The sequence below is a fragment of the Schistocerca cancellata genome, chromosome 3 (genome assembly GCF_023864275.1).
Source record: "Schistocerca cancellata isolate TAMUIC-IGC-003103 chromosome 3, iqSchCanc2.1, whole genome shotgun sequence".
In the NCBI taxonomy this organism is placed as follows: Eukaryota; Metazoa; Arthropoda; class Insecta; order Orthoptera; family Acrididae; genus Schistocerca; species Schistocerca cancellata.
Window position 1 is genome coordinate 864,388,739 of NC_064628.1, and position 21,296 is coordinate 864,410,034.

Below are 21,296 nucleotides of genomic sequence, written 5' to 3' on the forward strand. Positions count from 1 at the left end.
AGGACAGAACGAGAAAGACTATGACTGTGACACAGGAGACAGTGACAGTTAGGGAGACAAAAAGAGTTAGTGACGAGTGAGAGTAGACGTGTGTGAGCGACGTACAGAGACGGAGTAGTGGGTGTGAGCGACTTACAGTTAGGGGAGCTTGTGAGAGTGATAAAAGAGCGCGAATACGTTTGCATGCCAAAATTTTTGGGAAAAGTTTTAAAGGAGCTGAGGAAGACAAGAATGAGGCAACTGGTAGCCAACTATTCAGAGTCTTTTGAATGGCAGTATACAGTAGCTTTTTTTGTGCTCCGATAGGAGCATTTTTTCGCTGGTGCTTATACGAACATTGTTTTTGCGTCTTGTATTGTGACTGAAATTGTTCTGTCCTGGATACCTTGGTTGGAGGAGTACTTGCCCGCCAGAGGCAAAGATCCCACGTTCGAGCCCTGGCTAGCACATGGTTTTAATACGTCAGGAAGTTTCAAATCAGAGCATAATCCGCTGTAGAGTAAATATTCGTCCTGGAGAGAGCTAATACCCTGCAAAGTGAATATAAAAACATTGGTATGTGAAATATGAAAGATACAGACCTGATCTAATTTATTATGTGATTGGCATGCAGTCTCACTGACAATAAACAGCAAAATCAGTCACTGTTGCACACGTACATGCACACATGCAGAGCTACATTCTCTCGGCCCCAGCTGTATGGTGAACAGTTACCTATGCACCTTCCGTTACTTATATTCCACCCAGTATTTTCCATTTTCGTAACTGTAAAAGATGTAATAAAACAATAAAAGGATAGCTCTGAGTTTAAATTCAATATTGGCTCAGTGAGTGAAGTTTATCAAAAGAACTAGTTGTGCGTTGTGTGGAAGGGAAGTGCCAGATAATGGTAGAGTATTGTGATAACATCAATTTGAAGCCTGCAGATCACAAACTGCTGTGGGTGGGAGAAGCAGCTGCCCAGTTAAGTAACAACTAACAAGATCAAATCAGGCACTGTGACGCCTGCATGACTATTATATCTCTGATATACTTGTAGGTCTTGTCACATTAAGGTACCAATATACTGCCAATATAATGATCTCATAGATGATATTGGCTTAATTACATGTGAACAACATGACGAATTTTCCTTCTTGTTCTGGTTAGAAGTAATTGAGAACATAAGCAGTAGAATATTAAATATTATAATTTTAAAACAGAAATGAATGTTTTTCATATTTATGTAAATACTCCCGCCTATGGCTTCCTTGTGCAAACTGTACGATATCTTCGACATAGAAATGTTGGTGTTGGTCATCAATCGTCCTAGTGAATTTGCTCCTGACATATATCCTCAAGATCGTCTCAGGCATTTACAATAGACAATGAATTGAAGCATAGTCTTGGGTATTAAGGCTTTAAACAGCTCTATTAAGAGCCGGAATTTGGATCCATTCCCTAAATGACATAGAACTTTACTGTTCAAGAAATGTTTTAATCATGACTTCAGCAGGTGCATTGATATATTCCATTCGAAATGTATATACATAACTAATAAGATCATATAACATATATTAAAGCTATTATGTTTTACATCAAGAAAATGCAATCATTTTATATAAAACACAAAAGTTTTATTATTTATAATATTTTACAATAATTTATCAGTCACACACTACTTTTAATAGTCCAAGTAGGAACTGAATACTGACTCTTCAAATAATTTCAGACAAGCATTCAGTTAGAGCTTAGACTACAGAGAAAATAATATTCAAGATTCACTACATTAAAACATGTAATGATTATATCAGGTACAAGTAAGTCCATTCAGGTGCTATAAGTAAATTCAATTAGGTATGGTACACACTCCTCATTACGATTAATGAAAAACATGAGATGAATATTTGTGAAGGTAATTAACATTTTTCTTTATTCTCAAAGACATTTGTCCACATGGCTCCTTTATATATATATATATTCAATTACAGGTTAAGTTTACCACTTCGTTTGAATAAAAGAAAGTTACAGGAATCATATTTTACTAATGAGTTAATCTATTGCTTCCCATCTGCTAAAATGTCCATTTGGAGTTTGAAAGCTTGATTTACAAACTGTATTTAAGAACAGATAGAAGGGCATAATCACCAAATTTAGAGGTCATGGTTGGAGCAACATTGGGAAGTAACTATTGAATCTCTTAAGCTAATATTTACATAGTAGTGCTAAGAATAGTGTCTCCTTGTTCTGCCTCCCCCCACCCCTCCCCACCTGAGTTGCTATTAAATCAATATACAGCCAAACTGTAGATATCTGACTATTTTTTTAGTTTTTTGTTATAGATGCATTCAAAATTCTGTAAAGTTTATCTTACAACTAACCAAAAACAGCTAAACAACTGTGGCACAAACAACAGATATAAATACATAAATCAGTTCCAGATAATTGTACTCAGCCCATACCTATCTGTCATCTTACATTTTAACATTTGGGGTACTTGTACTTTCTTTCCCTATATTTGTGCAGTCCACATTTATATCGTATTATCGCTATTGAAGATATTGCCTGCTGACATGAGTTTTATTCTGTACCCAAGAACTCATTTACATTCACTGTTTAAATCACTTGCATGCTCAGTAAAGGTCTTTGTTATTACACAGAAGTATAATGTAGTTGAAGGCAGCATTGACAGAATTGTGATTTTGTTTCTGTTAGACTTTTCAATTAGCAGTTATAAAATTCTTCTGCAGACTTTTACTGTCACCATTCACTACTGACTTCGTCAAATCTCTTCTCTTTACTTGCTCTCTCTTTTTACATTGTATCCCTATTTGCCAACCTCATCAATTTTCCTCACTACTTTTCTTCCGTCTTTTTCGACTAAGATATTATTTTCATTCCGCAATTTTTCAGTTATTCCCAATATTTTGAGTTTAGCTTCCTGCTACTAAGATGTCTTTGCCAACAAGCCTATCCCTGCAACGGAGAGGTACGTTTCATCCCACTACACATTTCTGTTTCAATTTATTTCTGTTTTTCATGGAAGGGACGATTTGGTAAAAGTTCAGTTTGGTAGTTGTTGAATTTCCTTTACATGAAATGAAGCATGGCAGAGGAATGATAATCGACTGGCAGGCTGTTAATGAAAGATATTCAGATATGATTAAAATCAGACAACCCCTGCAGTATCCAAAATAATGTAATAAAAATTATTTGTTACACACTATATAATCTCTAAATTAAAAAATAACAGATATTGTAACATTTTTGAACAGTTTGCTGACTGTTTAAGACCACAATAAGAATAACCACAGCTGTATTATAGCTATAACAGAAACAATAGTACCCAGTTATTTGTTTAATATTGTTGTAAACATCTGAAACTCAAATGAAATTTTCTTGTTTTATCGGTTATATAACAGACAGTTAGTCTCCTGATAATTCAAAAGGTGTCATCGCTGAAATTCACTGAGAAATCTACTTCCTTATATGACAAAAATTTAACAGAATGTTTTCATTTTCTCTACAGTTCATAAATCAGGTTTTTTCGTGTTAGTTGAATGATGCTTCACAATAAAATCAACTTGACGAATCCTGAAATTTATGTGGTTGCATTTGAGACATAAAACACAATTTGGTATATTTCAATGAAACTGTTGTCATCAGTGTATGAGAGCAGCAGTACTGTGTAGCTGCTGTCCATCAATTGTTGTTTGACATAGGCAAATACTATACACGAGAACTTTTTCTTCTCTTTCGGTATCCAAGAATCATAGCTACTCCAACAGCAGATGCAACCAGACATATTGAAACAATTGCAGCAATTGCACCAGTGCTGAGACCTGCAATGACAGAAAATAAGAAACAATATGAGAAGAAAATTTGATATATACATACTTCATGAGTGCTGCAGAATGCAATGGTTTGTTGAGATAATGACATAGAGTAATATATAACAATCTTAATTAGTTCGTAAAATTCTATGAAACTCATTCACATGCACACACACACACACACACACACACACACACACATACACACACACACACACACACACACACACACACACACACACACACTTTACAAGTGAACCTATAGACGTTTCAAATAAAATAAGAAAGTAAACAGCTATACATGCTTTGCTATGCTCCATAACAACATATATGAAACAAAACCTGAGTGTAATCAACACAGTAAATCCATGTGTATGTAAGCTCTCGATCTAATATTTAAATTTATATGGAAGGTATATTTGCATTTAGTTGGAAGTATGTTTAGTCTAAAATTAAATAATACCACAATATTTAAGAACAATATTACAGCTATTGGAATTAAATATTGCATTTTAGTTAACAAGCACAGTTACCGTTCAAGATATCAAAATCAACATTTATGATGATCTTCAGAATATTATGGAGTTCTTGATAGTTCTGACTACTATGATAAACCTGTTGTGATGCATTCTGTTGAGCATAGAAAGGCAAAGCATTGATAATCACTCAAGTAAGATTCACACATGAATGTGAATGATGAATTAAGACTTACTTGTTTGCATCACAATTTCTGCAAGGATGCATTAGACTGAAGACGCATATACCCATTTGCTCTGGTATCACTTACAGAGTAAACAGATACTTTCCTTTTTACTTTTTCAGTTAACTTTCACAGAACAGATTCTTAATGAATATAAAGAAATACTTCATAATATTTCCGAAATTATCATCATCCAGACTGTAATACGGGTTTCACTAATTCTTTCGACGTAGTTTCGCTGAGAAATGTTTGTTACTGCAAAAGTTTGATATTTAAAATTTCATTATTTGTAAACAATCGTAATGATGAATTCTGATGAAGCTCTGCAATACGGAAGTGAAATCCTTTTTTTCCCCTTTTGGTCAGTGTCTAACCGGTTTTATTGTATTTATCACAAAATTTAAATATCTGGGTGCAACGTTGCAAAATGATTTGAAATGGAACGAGCCCATAAGAACGGTAGTGGGAAGGCAAATGGTCGATTTTGGTCGATTGGGAGAATTTTAGGAAAAATGTAACTCATATGTGAAGGAGTTCACGTGTAGAATACTAGTGCAAGCCACTCTTGAGTACTGCTCCAGTGTTTGGGTGGGACCTCCATCAGGTCGGAGTAAAGGAAGACATCAAAGTAATGACACCAAAGTAATTCAGAGGCGAGCAGCTAGATTTGTTTCCGATAGGTTCGACTAACACGCGAGTATTACGGAGTTGCTTTGTGAACTCAAATGGGAATTCCTGGAGGCAATACGACGTTCTTCTCAAGAAACACTCGAGATTTTCATGGTAGACAAATCCGCCACAGTTGTAAAACACTTTATTGACCGAAGTCTTGCACGACTGAAGTCGGTTTACACTATCACGGTTGTACCCAAAGTCTAGCAGTAGAACGGCGTCATGTCCTTGCCCTAACAACTAAAGGCAATTATCTACCGTACGTAGATCGATAGATGTTTTCCTTTAGTTGCTAGGGCATGGACATGACGCCGTTCTACTGCTAGACTTTACATACAACTGATGCTGACGCTAAGACTTCGAAACCATGGTAGTAAATACCGACTTCAATCGTGCAAGACTTCGTTCAGTTAAGTACTTTACAACTGTGGCGTATTTGTCTACCATGAACATGTTGCAGAACAGTTGTGGACGTCTCACAAATAAAAATTTATAAAATTACGAGAACCAGCGTTTGAAGTTGACTGCAGCATGAGTCTGTTGCCGCTAACGTATATTTCGCGTAAGGACCACAGAGTTGAGAGACATCAAGGCTCGCCAGGAGGCTTGTAGATAGTCCTTTCTCCCTCGATCTATTTGTGAGTGGAGGGTGAAAGGAAATGAGTAGTAGCGGGACAAGATACCTTCCGCCATGCACCATACAGTAGCTTGCGGGGTACATATGCAAGCAAAGATGGTGTGGCGTGATCACCACTTTCTTTCAGGTGCCAATCACTTCAACTCAGAGTAGCAATTAAGCATTTACAACCAACGTTCATAATTATTGGAGGATATGTTGTTGTTGTTGTGGTCTTCAGTCCTGAGACTGGTCTGATGCAGCTCCCCTGCTACTCTATCATGTATAACCTTCTTCATTTCCCAGTACCTACTGCAACCTATATCCTACTGAATCTGCTTAGTGTATTCATCTCTTGATCTCCCTCTACAATTTTTACCCTCCACGCTGCCCTCCAGTACTAAACTGGTGATTCCTTGATGCCTCAGAACATGTCCTACCAACCGATCCCTCGTTCTAGTCAAGTTGTGCCACAAATTTCTCTTCTCCCCAATTCTAGTCAATACCTCCTCATTAATTATGTCATCGACCCATCTAATCTTCAGCATTCTTCTCTAGCACCACATTTCCAAAGCTCCTATTTTCTTCTTGTCCAAACTATTTATCGTCCATGTTTCACTTCCATACATGGCTACACTCCAAACAAATGCTTTCAGAAACGACTTCCTAATACTTAAATCTATACTCGATGATAACAAATTTCTCTTCTTCAGAAACACATTCCTTACCATTGCCAGTCTACATTTTACATCCTCTCTACTTCGACCATGATCAGTTATTTTGCTCCCCAAAAAGCAAAACTCCTTTAGTAATTTAAGTGTCTCATTTGCTAATCTAATTCCCTCAGCATCGCTCGACTTAATTCGACTACATTCCATTATCCTCGTTCTGCTTTTGTTGATGTTCATCTTATATCCTCCTTTCAAGACACTGTTCATTCCGTTCAGCTGCTCTTCTAGGTCCTTTACTGTCTCTGACAGAATTAAAATATCATCGGCGAACCTCAAAGTTTTTATTTCTTCTCCAAGAATTTTAATACCTACTCCGAATTTTTCTTTCGTTTCCTTTACTGCTTGCTCAATATACAGATTGAATTACATTGGGGATAACCTGCAACCCTGTCTCACTCCCTTACCAACCACTGGTTCCCTTTCATGTCTCTAGACTCTTATAACTGCCTTCTGGTTTCTGTACAAATTGTAAATGGCCTTTCGCTTCCTGTATTTTACCCCTTCCACCTTCAGAATTCGAAAGAGAGTATTCCAGTCAACATTGTCAAAAGCTTTCCCTAAGTCTACAAATGCAGTACTACCTCACGTGTTCCCATATTTTTACGGAATCCAAACTGATATTACCCGAGGTCGGCTTCTCCAAGTTTTTCCATTCGTCTGTAAAGAATTCGCGTTAGTATTCTGCATCCGTGACTTGTTAAACTGATAGTTCGGTAATTTTCACATCTGTCAACATCTGCTTTCTTTGGGATTGGAATTATTATATTCTTCTTGAAGACTCAGGGTATTTCGCCTGTCTCATACATCTTGCTCACCAGATGGTAGAGTTTTGTCAGGGCTGGCTCTTCCAAGGCTGTCAGTAGTTCTAATGGAATGTTGTTTACTCCCGCGGCCGTTTTTCGACTCATGTCTTTTAGTGCTCTGTCAAACTCTTCACTCTTCACTCATATCTCCCATTTCATCTTTATATATATACACTGATGGAAAAAAATCGCAACACCAAAAAATAATTAACGTAGAGTAATGAAATTTTCGGGAATACAATTGTCTAGGTAACTTCTGGGAATGATTACCATTGCAAGGTTGCAGGTTAATGCAAGCGCGATGTAAACCATTGCAAATGTGAAATGTTGGCAGATTAATTACAGGTATAACCGCCAGAATGTTGCATTCAAGTAAGCAAACCTGCTTGTATTGTCGGGTACAGGTGCCGAATGTAGAATTATGCCTGTTGCACTTGGTCAGTAAGTACGGGGACGGTTAACGCGGTTTGTAGAAGACGCTGGAATGTCGTCCAATGACGTCCCATATCAGCTCGATTGGAGACGGCATTTGATCGAGCAAGGCCAAGGCAACATGTCGACACCCTGAAGAGCACGCTGCGCTACAACCGCGGTATGTGGACGAGCGTTATTCTGTTGGAAAACACCCCCTGAAATTCTGTTCATGAATGGCAGCACAACAGATTCAGTCACCAGACTGACGTACACATGTGCAGTCAGGGTGCATGGAATAAAAACGAGAGTGCTGATGCAGTCATACGAAATCGGACCACAGACCCTAAGGCCAAGTGTATGTTCAGTGTGTCCAGCACGCATTCAGTTAGGTTGCAGGCCTTCAACTGGCCTCCTTCTAACCAACACACGGCCATCACTGGCACCGAAACAGTACCAGCTTTAATCAGAAAACACAACAGACGTCCAACTTGCGATCCAGTGACCTCCCGCTTGACAGTACTGTAGGCGGAAATAGCGGTGGTTTGGAGTTATTGGAATGCACACTTCAGGACACCTACACTACTGGCCATTAAAATTGATATACCGAGAAGAAATGCACATGTTAAACGGGTATTCATTGCAAAAATATATTATACTAGAACTGACATATGATTACATTATCACGCAATTTGAGTGCATAGATCCTGAGAAATCAGTACCGAGACCAACCACCTCTGGCCGTAATAACGGCCTTGATACGCCTGGGCATCGAGTGAAACAGAGCTTGGATGGCGTGTACAGGTACAACTGCCCATGCAGCTTCAACCTGATACCACAGTTCATCAAGAGCAGTGACGAGCAAGTTGCTCGGTCACCATTTACCAGACGTTTTCAGTTGGTGAGAGATCTGGAAAATGTGCTGGCCAGGGCAGCAGACGAACATTTTCTGTATCCAGAAAGGAGCGTACAGGACCTGCAACATGTGGTCGTCCATTATCCTGCTGAACTGTAGGGTTTCGCAGGGATCGAATGAAGGGTAGAGCCACGGGTCGTAACACATCCCATATGTAACGTCCACTGTTCAAAGTGCCGTCACTGCGAACAAGAGGTGTAACCAATGGCACCCCATACCATCAAGCCGGATGATACGCCAGTATGGCGATGACGAATACACCCTTCCAATGTGCGTTCACCGCGATGTCGCCAAACACGGATGCGACCATCATGATGCTGTAAACAGAACCTGGATTCATCCGAAAAAATGACGTTTTGCCATTCGTGCACCCAGAGTCGTCGTTGAGTACACCATCGCAGGCTCTCCTGTCTGTGATGCAGCGTCAAGGGTAACCACAGCCACGGTCTCCGAGCTGATAGTCGATGCTGCTGCAAACGTCGTCGAACTGTTCGTGCAGATGGTTGTTGTCTTGCAAACGTCCCCATCTGTTGACTCAGGGATCGAGACGTGGCTGCACGATCCGTTACAGCCATGCGGATAAGATGCCTGTCATCTCGACTGCTAGTGATATGAGGCCGTTGGGATCCAACACGGCGTTCCGTATTACCCTTCTGAACCCACCGATTCCATATTCTGCTAACAGTCATTGGATCTCGACCAACGCGAGCAGCAATGTCGCGATACGATAAACAGCATTCGCGATAGGCTAGAATCCGACCTTTATCAAAGTCGGAAACGTGATGGTATGCATTTCTCTTCCTTACACGAGGCATCACAACAACGTTTCACCATGAAACGTCGGTCAACTGCTGTTTGTGTATGAGAAATCGGTTGGAAACTTTCCTCATGTCAGCACGTTGTAGGTGTCGCTACCGGCGCCAATCCTATGTGAATGATCTGAAAAGCTAATCATTTGCATATCACAGCATCTTCTTCCTGTCGGTTAAATTAAGCGTCTGTAGCACGTCATCTTCGTGGCGTAGCAATTTTAATGGCCAGTAGTATAACATTCTTGTGACCAGAAATCCTTATCTTATTTTCATTTCATTCCACTGAGTTCCATTGCATACACAGGGTGACCCTAAAGTGCGTTAACATTTGAAAATGCAGTAATTCACGGAATAATGCAATCAGAGTGATAAAAATTTACACATGTGTAGGAAGCCACATGGGGTTTATTGAAACGAAAAAAGAATGCCAAAACTTGCCAACAGATGGCGCTGTACAGCAAGTCTACCGCGATTTTCCGACCGCATTAGGGATACTAAAAGACAACATCCGACTGTAATTTCTCACCATATCTACTAATATGCTGTACAGTGCCGTTAAAAATATTGTCCTTCGACTACAGCTATTATTGATGAATAACGGCTGACACGATGAGCATTTGTTACAAAGAATATCATGAAATGAAACTTCCTGGCAGATTAAAACTGTGTGCCCGACCGAGACTCGAACTCGGGACCTTTGCCTTTCGCGGGCAAGTGCTCTACCATCTGAGCTACCGAAGCACGACTCACGCCCGGTACTCACAGCTTAGTTCTGCCAGTATCTCGTCTCCTACCTTCCAAACTTTACAGAAGCTCTCCTACGAAACTTGCAGAACTAGCACTCCTGAAAGAAAGGATATTGCGGAGACATGGCTTAGCCACAGCCTGGGGGATGTTTCCAGAATGAGATTTTCACTCTGCAGCGGAGTGTGCCCTGATATCTGCCAAGAAATTTTAATATCGGCGCACACTCCGTTGCAGAGTGAAAATCTCATTCTGGAAAGAATATCATCTTTGCTAAAAACCAGTTATTGTAATGCCACACGAGAATCACTATACAGTGAACTGTTAGCCACAGATTTTGTGACACCGAGAGCATTTGTGAAGTGGGCACTTCAAAAAATGTGGGAGGATGACGATTGGTTGTGCAACAAGTTGTGAACGGACGAAGCCCTGTCACACTCAGAGTGACTGCAACAGCTGCATAATTTGGGATGACGAAAGTCCTAGAACTGTCGAGGAAACCCCATTCCATGACGACAAAGTCACAGTAGGTGTTGATTTACCAAACCAGTCGTGATCGGACTCTCTACCTTCGAGGAAATTGGCGGGGTTACTGTACCAAAGACTGTCAGTGGTCGAGGTACGCCGGTATGTTACAGAATCGCTTCATCTCCAGCCTGGCTGATAAACACGTGCTGGAAGGTACGACTTTTATGCAGGATGGCGTTCCACTCCATATTCTAACACGTATGAAAGATCTGTTGCGCACATCATTGGTGAGGATCGCGTACTGAGCTACCACTTACGTCATGCCTGGCATCGCAGGTCCACAGACCTCGTTCCGTGTGATTATTGGTTGTGGGGATGACTGAAGTCGCAAGTATACCGCTATTTTCCGACCGCATTAGGGATACTAAAAGACAACGTCTGACTGTAATTTCTCACCATATCTACTGATATGCTATACGGTGCTGTTAAAAATATTATTCTTCGACTACAGCTGTTATTGATGAATAACGGCTGACACGATGAGCATTTGTCATAAAGAATATCATCTCAGTTAAAAACCAGTTATTGTGCTAGTTATCGCTTTTATATCGTATGAAGCGCCATCCATTGGTAATTTTGTGCACGGTTTGGTTTAAATAAAACCCCATGCCTTTTCAAGCATGTGTGTCAATTTTTACCTCTCTACCTACATTATTCCTTGAAGTATTGACTTTCCACCAGTTAATGGACTTTTTGGTCACCCTGCAGACTGAGCATCTGAATTTAACTTTTCATATTTTCTGACTTCGATAGAACAGTTAGACTTTGACATTCTACACTTCAACTCGTAGGATACAACTGTTTTGGTATGTTTTTCAGTCTTTTTTCATGGTCACCTCCCCCTTGACAGTTGTCTCCTGGAGTTCAGGATGGGGGACTAACCCGGAATCTATTGACAATGGCGAAAATTTCATGACACCGTTTCAATTACATGACCAACATGCTTAATATTTAAACTGAAATTTGGATTACTACTAGGCACAATGAAGTAATTTTTAAGATTTGGCACAAATACACTTCCAGTTTCACAACATACAGGACCATGAAACAAGACAGAATTAATGAGAGGGCGTTGTTGTTCGCAGTTGGAGGTTGGCATCGAAGAAAGCTGAAGGGAGTGTGATTCAATGTAGTTATCAGTAGCTAGTGATGTTCAGTCTGTAATTGGAGCATGCAATTTTGGTCTATGAATTGTTACTGTCACTCAGTGAACAGTTTGTTAGTTTTTGGTCAAGCGTCCAATGAGTAAATATGAGTAAAAGGCGAAACTCGTTGAGCGTTGACTTCATTATTTATAAAAACGTTTATCGTGAACAACGCACTTAGGGTATTTACAGGCTAAAACCTTATAATATATAGCGTTTTTGCATGCAAAATTATCTGGAACAGCTAGTGTCCCTGACACGATGTCCTATAAATCTCTGAATTTTTTTTTCAGTTGGCTTCATTAGAATAATTGTTGTACAGAGAAACAGCTACTGAACATAAAATCTAGCTAATGAATAAATGTGGCGCTCCGTCTTCAGGCGACGAGTGGTCTACCGGGACCATCCCATGGCCGTGTCATACTCAGTGGAGGATGCGGATAGGAGGGGCGTGGGGTCAGCACACCGCTTTCCCGGTCGGTATGATGGTATTCTTGACCGAAGCCGCTACTATTCGGTCGAGGAGCCCCTCAATTGGCATCACGAGGCTGAGTGCACCCCGAAAAATGGCAACAGCGCATGGCGGCCTGGATGGTCACCCATCCAAGTGCCGACCACGCCCGACAGCGCTTAACTTCGGTGATCTCACGTGAACCGGTGTAACCACTGGTGCAAGGCCGTTGCCGAATAAATGTGGCAACACAGTGCGATCAAAAGTACCTGGCCCTGGCTTTTTGACAGCTTGAACTGAGGTGGGGCACTTTCAGTGAGGTGTCTGAATATCTGTGGTCAACGGCCTTGCCGCAGTGGTAACACCGGTGCCCAGCAGATCACCAAAGTTAAGCGCTGTCAAGCTTGGCTAAGACTTGGATGGGTCACCCTCCGGGTCTGCCGAGTGCTGTAGACAGGTGGGCTGCACTCAGCCCTTGTGAGACAAATTGAGGAGCTACTTGATGGAGAAGTAGCGACACCGGTCACGGAAACTGGCAAGAGTCGGAAAAGTGGTGTACTGACCACATGCCCCTTCCATATCCGCATCTGGTGCTGAGGATGACACGGCGGCCGGTCGGTACCGTTGGGCCTTCGGGCCTGTTTGGAAAGTATTTGTTTTTTCGTTTGAATATCTGGGGAGGTGTGGCAGAAGAGCCGAAAGCAGAGAAGGTAGTGGTTGCTGGGCCTAGACGGAAGTTCTAACTCACCCCAAAAGTTTTCCATTGGGTTCGCGATGGGATTCTGGACAGGACAGTCCATTTACAGAGTGTTATTGCCTATGTATTATTGCCTCACATTTGCTCCATTGTGACAGGGTGCATTGTCATATTGGAAGAAACAAACATCACCTCCGAACTCTGCTAAATCTGTTCACATTGTTCATGATTTAGCATTTTCTTAAGCGCGTTGAAAGAACCACATACTAACCACGAATAATACCCCTGCACAGTAACACCACCTCCTTCTTGCTTTTGCTGCTACACATGTCAGGTATTGTTCTCCAGGCATTCGTCGAACCCAAACCCTTCCATCGGATTCCAACTAGGTACAAAGTGATTCACCACAAAAAAAATCACTTGTTCCCTGTTATCCATTTTCCATTGGCGTCGCTTCTTACCCCACCTCAAATGTCGCTTGCGACTGGCTGCAGAAACGAGTGGCTAATGAGAAGCTATTCGACCACTGTACCCCATTCTTTTCAGCTCCACATGCACAGTCATTGTATCTACCTGCTAGCATCACTTCGCAACTCATGAATGAGTCTTTCCTCTCATTTCATTCGAATTTTTACAACCAGCCTCCGCAATGCTTGGCGGTCCCTCTCCTTCATAACATCAGGTCTGGCAGGATTAGATTTAGCTGTGTTTGTTCCATCGCGTTTCCACTTCACACCACAGAACCAATACTCGCCTTGGGCAGCTTTAGAAGGGTGCAAATGCCCATGAAGGATTTCTTACTCAGGAGACATCCAATGACTAGTCCACCTTCGAGGTCACTGAGTTCTGTGGACAGACTTGTTATGATGCTACCGCTTCTCTGCTGACAACACAAGCCTCCCTGCCTACTTCTTCAATGGCGGGTCCGCCTCTCGCGACATCTAGTGGTCAATTCCCCACTACATCAGCGTATCTGGATACCTTTGCTCAGATAATGGAGTTAAGTGAATTTTATCCATAGTGGATGCTGTTGAACTCCGTGACTGTACCTTTATAGGGTGTAGAAAAATTTCCGCTACCAGTCACAATAAGGGATTATTTATCCGTCACACGAGCGGTTTCGGCCTTGTGCTCATCCTCAGGTGTTCATACATTCATGTAAATGTTTATATTGCTGGAGATCACTGTATAAACACAAAGAAAATTATTTGTTGGTGACTAAACAGATACAAGTGGAACAATTGTAAGTGGCAGGGGAGCATTTGTTGAAAATACATCTGTACTTACATAAAGATGAAGCATCATTATTATAATTGTGCTGTGGTGACAGTTTTTCCACTTAGTTGCACATTTGTTATCAATTTCACGTCCATATTTCAGTTTTATAAAATTGCGCTGCGTATTTCACTATTGTGACGTGCACGCGTAGCATACACTGTGTTGACATACAAACACGTAGGCTATGGCCAAAGACCTTAGCCGTAGAAGGTGTAAAGATGTTTCTCGTACAGAAACATGTAGATTATGGTCAAAGAACTTACTCATAGGAAGGGCAATGATGTTGCACACATGGAAACTTAAAAAGCTATTATAAATTGCGAAGCTTTTTAATCCACATTATGAAATTTTAATCGGCATCTTTGTCCAAGAACTTAGGAACCACAATGATGTTATATATACAGGGTGAGTCACCCTACGTTACCGCTGGATTTATTTCGTAAACCACATCAAATACTGACGAATCGATTCCACAGACCGAACGTGAGGAGTGGGGCTAAAGTAATTGGTTAATAGAAACCATAAAAAAATGCACTGAAGTATGTTTTTTAACACAAACCTACGTTTTTTTAAATGGAACCCCATTAGTTTTGTTAGCACATCTGAACATATAAACAAATACGTAATCAGTGCCGTTTGTTGCATTGTAAAATGTTAATTACATCCGGAGATATTGTAATCTAAAGTTGACGCTTGAGTACCACTCCTCCGCTGTTCGATCGTGTGTATCGGAGAGCACCGAATTACGTAGGGATCCAAAGGGAACGGTGATGGACCTTAGGTACAGAAGAGACTGGAACAGCACATTACGTCCACATGCTAACACCTTTTTATTGGTCTTTTTCACTGACGCACATGTACATTACCAAGAGGGGTGAGGTAAACGTACACACGTGGTTACCGTTTTCAATTACGAAGCGGAATAGAGTGTGTCCCACTGGAAACGCGTCGACGTATGTGGTATCAGCATGATGGTGCACCTGCACATTCCGCAATTAACACTAGGCTGACCCTTGACAGGATGTTCGACGGGCGTTTCATAGGACGTGAAGGACGCATAAATTGGCCAGCCCGTTCTCCTGATCTTACACCTCTGGACTTCTTTCAGTGGGGTACGTTAATGGAGAATGTGTAGCGTGATGTGCCTACAACCCCAGAGGATATGAAACAACGTATGGTGGCATCCTGCGGCGACATTACACCAGATGTACTGCGGCGTGTACGACATTCATTATGCCAGAGATTGCAATTGTGTGCAGCAAATAATGGCCACCACATTGAACATCTATTGGCCTGACATGTCGGGACACACTCTATTCCACTACGTAATTGAAAACGGAAACCATGTGTGTACGTGTACCTCACCCCTCATGGTAATGTACATGTACGTCAGTGAAAAAGACCAATAAAAAGGGGTTAGCATGTGGACGTAATGTGCTGTATCAGTCTCTTCTGTACCTAAGGCCCATCACCTTTCCCTTTAGATCCCTACGTAATTCGGTGCTCTCCGATACACACGATCGAACAGCGGAGGAGTGGTACTCAAGCGTCAACTTTAGGTTACAGTATCTCCGGATGTAATTAACATTTTACAATGCAACAAACGGCACTGATTACTATTTGTTTATACGTTCAGATGTGCTAACAAACCTAACGGGGTTCCATTTAAAAAAACGTAGGTTTGTGTTAAAAAACATACTTCCGTGCGTTTTTTTATGGTTTGTATTAACCAATTACACTAGCCCCTCTCCTCACGTTCGGTCTGTGGAATCGATTCGTCAGTATTTGATGTGGTTTACGAAATATATCCAGCGGTAATGTTAGATGACTCACCCTGTATATATATATGAAATTACTAAAGCTATTACAAATTAAAAAATGGCAGAACTGTTTGGAGTCACACTGTTGCCAGAGAACTTTCATCTAGGAAGTACAATGATGTTCTACACATGAAATTTTAAAACCTATTACAAATTACGAAAATGACAGTTAAAGCTTGTGTTTACAATATGACCTTTACAATTTACGATTATGATACTTGAACTGTTGTATGGCTGCTACATCGGATTTCCATATCACATAACTTTGTTATTACATCAGAAGGTAATGAGTTTTTGTTTTTGAATATTTCAAGAAATATGGGGAGATAAGATTTGTTTGAAAGCTCCACTTCTTCGTTGAGAATAAGTTGTGGCGAGTTAGAGCTGTGGATGTAAGTTTCTAGCTCTTCGAGCAGATTCACTTTCTTTCCTTTGTTGACAGTGAGTAGTATTTGTAGGTTGTCTGTAATGGCTGTGGCTAAGTGACCATGGTCCTTTAGATGCATTGCAAAGGTGGATTTATCAAAGTTATTTAGCTGGAAGGCATCCATATGATCACGGTATCTTATAGTGAAATTCCTTCCAGTTTTGCCTATGCAGAACTGTGAGCAATTGTCACGTAAGAGGATGGCCGTAGTGTCCGAGCGGTTCTAGGCGCTTCATTTCGGAACCGCGCTGCTGCTACGGTCGCAGGTTCGAATCCTGCCTCGATCATGGATGTGTGTGATGTCCTTAGGTTGGTTAGGTTTAAATAGTTCTAAGTCTAGGGGACTGATGATCTCAGATGTTAAGTCATATAGTGCTTAGAGCCATTTGAACCATTTTTGTCACATAATAGTTTGTAAATACCAGATTTGTGGTGGCATTGGTTATTTGTCATACTATTGAGGATGATGTGCTGTTGTAGCTTGTTGTTAGTGCTGAAAGAAATTTGAATAGCAGTTTTCCGAAAGAGGTTGGCAATTTGATATGAAATTTTACCTATAAACGGTATGTGAGCAACTCTGTTTTTCCTTCTTGTGAATCTGATTCAGGAGGTCTGCATTGTTTCTTTTTGATTTTGTTGTTAAGTCTTCCAATTACATCTGGGTTGTATCCATTTCTATGTGCAATTTCTTTGATAGTGTTAATTTCTTTTTGCTCGTCATGGGGGCTGAGTGGGATTTTATACATATGATTAAGTATAGATCTGAAGAATGCCAATCGTATACATATAATACCACTGAGCTCCCATGATGAACAAAAAGAAACTAACAGTATCAAAGAAATTGCACGTAGAAATGTTTGTATGTAAACACAGTGTATGTCACGAGTGCACGTTGCAATAGTGTAATATGCAGCGAAATTTTATGAAATTGAAACATGGACGTGAAAATGATAACAAATGTGCAATTAAATGGAAAAACTCTGACCACAGCGTAATTATAATAATGATGCTTTATCTTTATGTAAGCACAGATATATTTTCGACAAATGCACCTCTGCCACTTGCAGTTGTTCCACTTGTATCTGTTTAGTCACCAGTAAACAATTTACTTTGTATTTATACAGTGATCTCCAGCAATATAAACATGTACATGAATGTGTAAACACCTGAGGATGGGCACAAGCCCAAAAAATGGTTCAAATGGCTCTGAGCACTATAGGACTTAACTTCTAAGGTCATCAGTCCCCTAGAACTCAGAACTACTTAAACCCAACTAACCTAAGGACATTACACACATCCACGCCCGAGGCAGGATTCGAACCTGCGACCGTAGCGGTCGCGCGGTTCCAGACTGTAGCGCCTAGAACCGCTCGGCCACCCCGGTTGGCGCACAAGCCCAAAACCGGTCGTGTGCCGAATGAATAATCTTTTATTGTGACTGGTAGCGGAAATTTTTCTATACCCTATATTGGACTTAAGCTGCTGAGTTGTCGGTTAATACGTACAGAGGACTGAACATTTTGCTACTTTTGAGACGGATTCACCGTTGACGCTATAGAACAGAAACACACACACACACACACACACACACACACACACACACACACACACACACAAACAAACAAACCTGGTATAGGATACAGTGTGCGGACTAGATCTGGTGGGTAATCTCTGCCTAAGGAGGCGTTAGTAAGACTCTCAGTGTACAGGTCATGGGGATGCTCGTTCCTATCCTCCCACACAGTCTTGACACCCATGGGCAGCGCATCTTTAATGTTAAACAATCCCTTACGACCTTATTAGCGACATTATGTACGAATTGCTTCACAATGAGGCTGGGAAAATGCAGTCAGTCTGCAAAGGACACTGCTTACGAAACGCTCGTGCATTCCATCTTAGAATATTGGTCATATATGGAGGACCAGTATCAAGTAGAGCTAACTGCGGATACTGAAAATATTAGTTTGGCTGCAAGACTAATCACATGTTCGTTTGACACTTAGAAGAGCGTCACGAAAATGCTGCCGTCTTGCGAAAGCCCCGTTATAAAGTATTAACAACCAGTATTAAGTGAAGAATTTACAAATATACTCCCCGCACCCTCACTACATAATGCTCCCATAAGGACCACGAATACAAATTTGAACTAATGACAGTATGCACAGTAGCCCATGCTCCATATGCAATTGGAGCCAGGCGAAACCCTAACATGTGGTTTAATGAGAAGTACCCTGTGCCATGCACCTAACGGTGGTTTGCAGATAATACGTGTAATTGCAAATGAAGATGTCTGATCGTTGGTAAAAATACTATCTTTCTCGCATCATACGTTTCTTCAGTAAAAGCACATTTGTAATTGTCAACGAATAGGAATGTTTAATCCTATGAATGAACTGCTCACAGTAATCACTAAATGCTCTTCCATACTATTCGTACCGGATCATACTCCTGTTATACCATTTTCTGCTGTTTTTGCTGTTACCTTATGTTCTTCTGACCAGAGGTACTTAACTTCTCGTCATTAAATCAGAATCCTGAATTTGAGTATTGTGTTATGGTCACAATTTTCTACAGTACTTAGATAACACAATTTCCTTACCTCCTTCTTCGATAATGTTTATTATAGTCAATGTTTCTCCAACTTCCTGTCCTTCCAACGCAGCTGCACATACCCATTCCCCAAAGTCCTCTTCTCTCACGTCAGTAATTCTCAGGAAACATTCACCATGGGAAAGGCCATTTCCAGCATATCTATATCTGCCCTTGACTGCACTGCAGAAAAAAAAAATTGATAATAATAATATTTTCTGAAACTGAGCGGTGATGTAATCATGAGCGACGAAGATCACAGTTTGAGAGTTTCCTTATTCAACCAATTTACCAGCAACTTCATACGGACATTACACTCACACTTTTATGTGCACTCATTGCTTCATTAAATTTTCGTAACAGCTGAACATACCTCGCATCCTTTTGTCCGCTGAACGTCATGCCCCAGCCTTTCGGATGAACAAAGCGGCAGTTGTTCAGCCCGTCCCCAGTAACAGATCTGCACCCTATTGTTGTATGTCCTCGCTCCGTGGCAACAACTTCTTTCTGTAGCACCTCCAAAGGCTCCTCTGAAAATGAGAAACATCGTACGAAAATTTGTTCTAATTCAGCTAAACGTATCTTGCCGCAACAAATTAACTAGTGAAGTACTACACGCGTAAAGCTGTTTTATATTATTCCTTGAAAACGAATAATGAACTCCTAGTTACACACAAAAATTGCATGGAAATGCTTCCAGCCAAAGTACGAGGGCTATCCACAAAGTACATTACGTTTTGGAATTAAAAATAAATAAAGTATTGGAAATTTTTTTTGTTATATACAGATGAAAGCCACACTTAAATACTACTTTTCTACATAGTTGCCATTTAAATTAAGGCACTTACCGTAGCGATGGACGAGCTTGGAAATTCCTTCGTCGTAAAATTAGGCCGCCTGCGCCTTCAACTACGTGGTTACCTCTTCTTGAAGCTGTGCGTCGTCATCGAAACGCTGCATAGCCAACCACTTCTTCATTGCTGGGAATAAGTGGAAGTCCCTCGGTGTCATGTCGGGACTGTACGGCGGATGAGGAAACAACTCCCACTTAAAAGATTCGAGAACTTCACGAGTGGCATTTGCCGTGTGGGACCGGGTGTTGTCGTGAATCAGCAAGATCTTTGAGCCCAACTTTCCCCTGCGCTTCTTTTGTATTGCTCTTCTGAGGTTGTGCAAAGTTTGGCAGTACCTTTGATAGTTTATTGTAGTGCCTCTTTCCAGGAAATCCACAAAAATCGCACCTTTTCTGTCCCAAAAGACAGTCATTATGTGGTTGAAGGCGCAGGCGGCCGAATTTTACGACGAAGGAATTTACAAGCTCGTCCATCGTTACGATAAGTGCCTTAATTGAAATGGCAACTATGTAGAAAAGTAGTATTTAAGTGTGGCTTTCATTTGTATATAATAAAAAAAAATTCCAATACTTTATTTATTTTAAATTCCAAAACGTAATGTACTTTGTGGATAGCCCTCGTATTTTTATTGTTTTATTTTTAAGTTTTATCACATAAGGTCATTACAAAATGGTATGAATCTTACACACAGCTGGAGCACGAAGGACATACAACGTGAAGAAGAAAATGCTGTACTTGGAGGTCGGCATGCGATTCTTCACCCAGACTCAACACAAAAGTTTATCTAGCAAAATAAAGTCGGGTACATCTGTAAAACACATGTGAAAACGAGGAACTGGTAACATTGCCATATTGTGCAGCATATCGTAGTGTACAGAGAAACGTATACCAATCTACGCTACCGTACCATTTGTCGTTGACCTTTTTTTTTTTTTTTACGTCCGGTCGCTAGTTCTCGTCGTTTAGAATGACAAAGGATCCGTTAAACTGCACGCATGTGTCTACTAACTTTGCAGTACACATCTATAAATGGTCCTCCTGTGAGACTCATCTAGGGCGGCTTCCCGATGGTGTACACAAACAGTGATTACGTCGACATATTTTTGGTGCTGGGTAAATCCGATAACCGGGCGTCTGCTCTTGCTCATGCGGATGCTGCACGGTATCCTGAAATACGCCATCCCACTAAGATTGGTTTTCGTCGCCTGGAGCAAAGCCTTCGGGGAACCGGTAATCTTCCTCCTCAGTTAACGGACAGAGGTCGTCCAAGGACTAGACGTCATCCAAAAC

General features: G+C 40.9%; 1 protein-coding gene across 1 annotated transcript in view; it reads right to left on the reverse strand.

Annotated features, from left to right (window-relative positions):
- Positions 1–3,260: 3,260 nt before the first annotated feature.
- LOC126177126 (uncharacterized) overlaps positions 3,261–21,296 on the reverse strand; it is a 225,063-nt gene continuing 207,027 nt past the window's right edge. The window contains exons 8-10 of the mRNA XM_049924395.1: positions 19,526–19,682; positions 19,163–19,335; positions 3,261–3,821 (exon numbers count right to left, since the gene is read on the reverse strand). Of these exons, the coding sequence (XP_049780352.1) occupies positions 3,709–3,821; positions 19,163–19,335; positions 19,526–19,682 (443 nt within the window). The 3' untranslated portion in view covers positions 3,261–3,708. The remainder of the gene's footprint in view (positions 3,822–19,162; positions 19,336–19,525; positions 19,683–21,296) is intronic.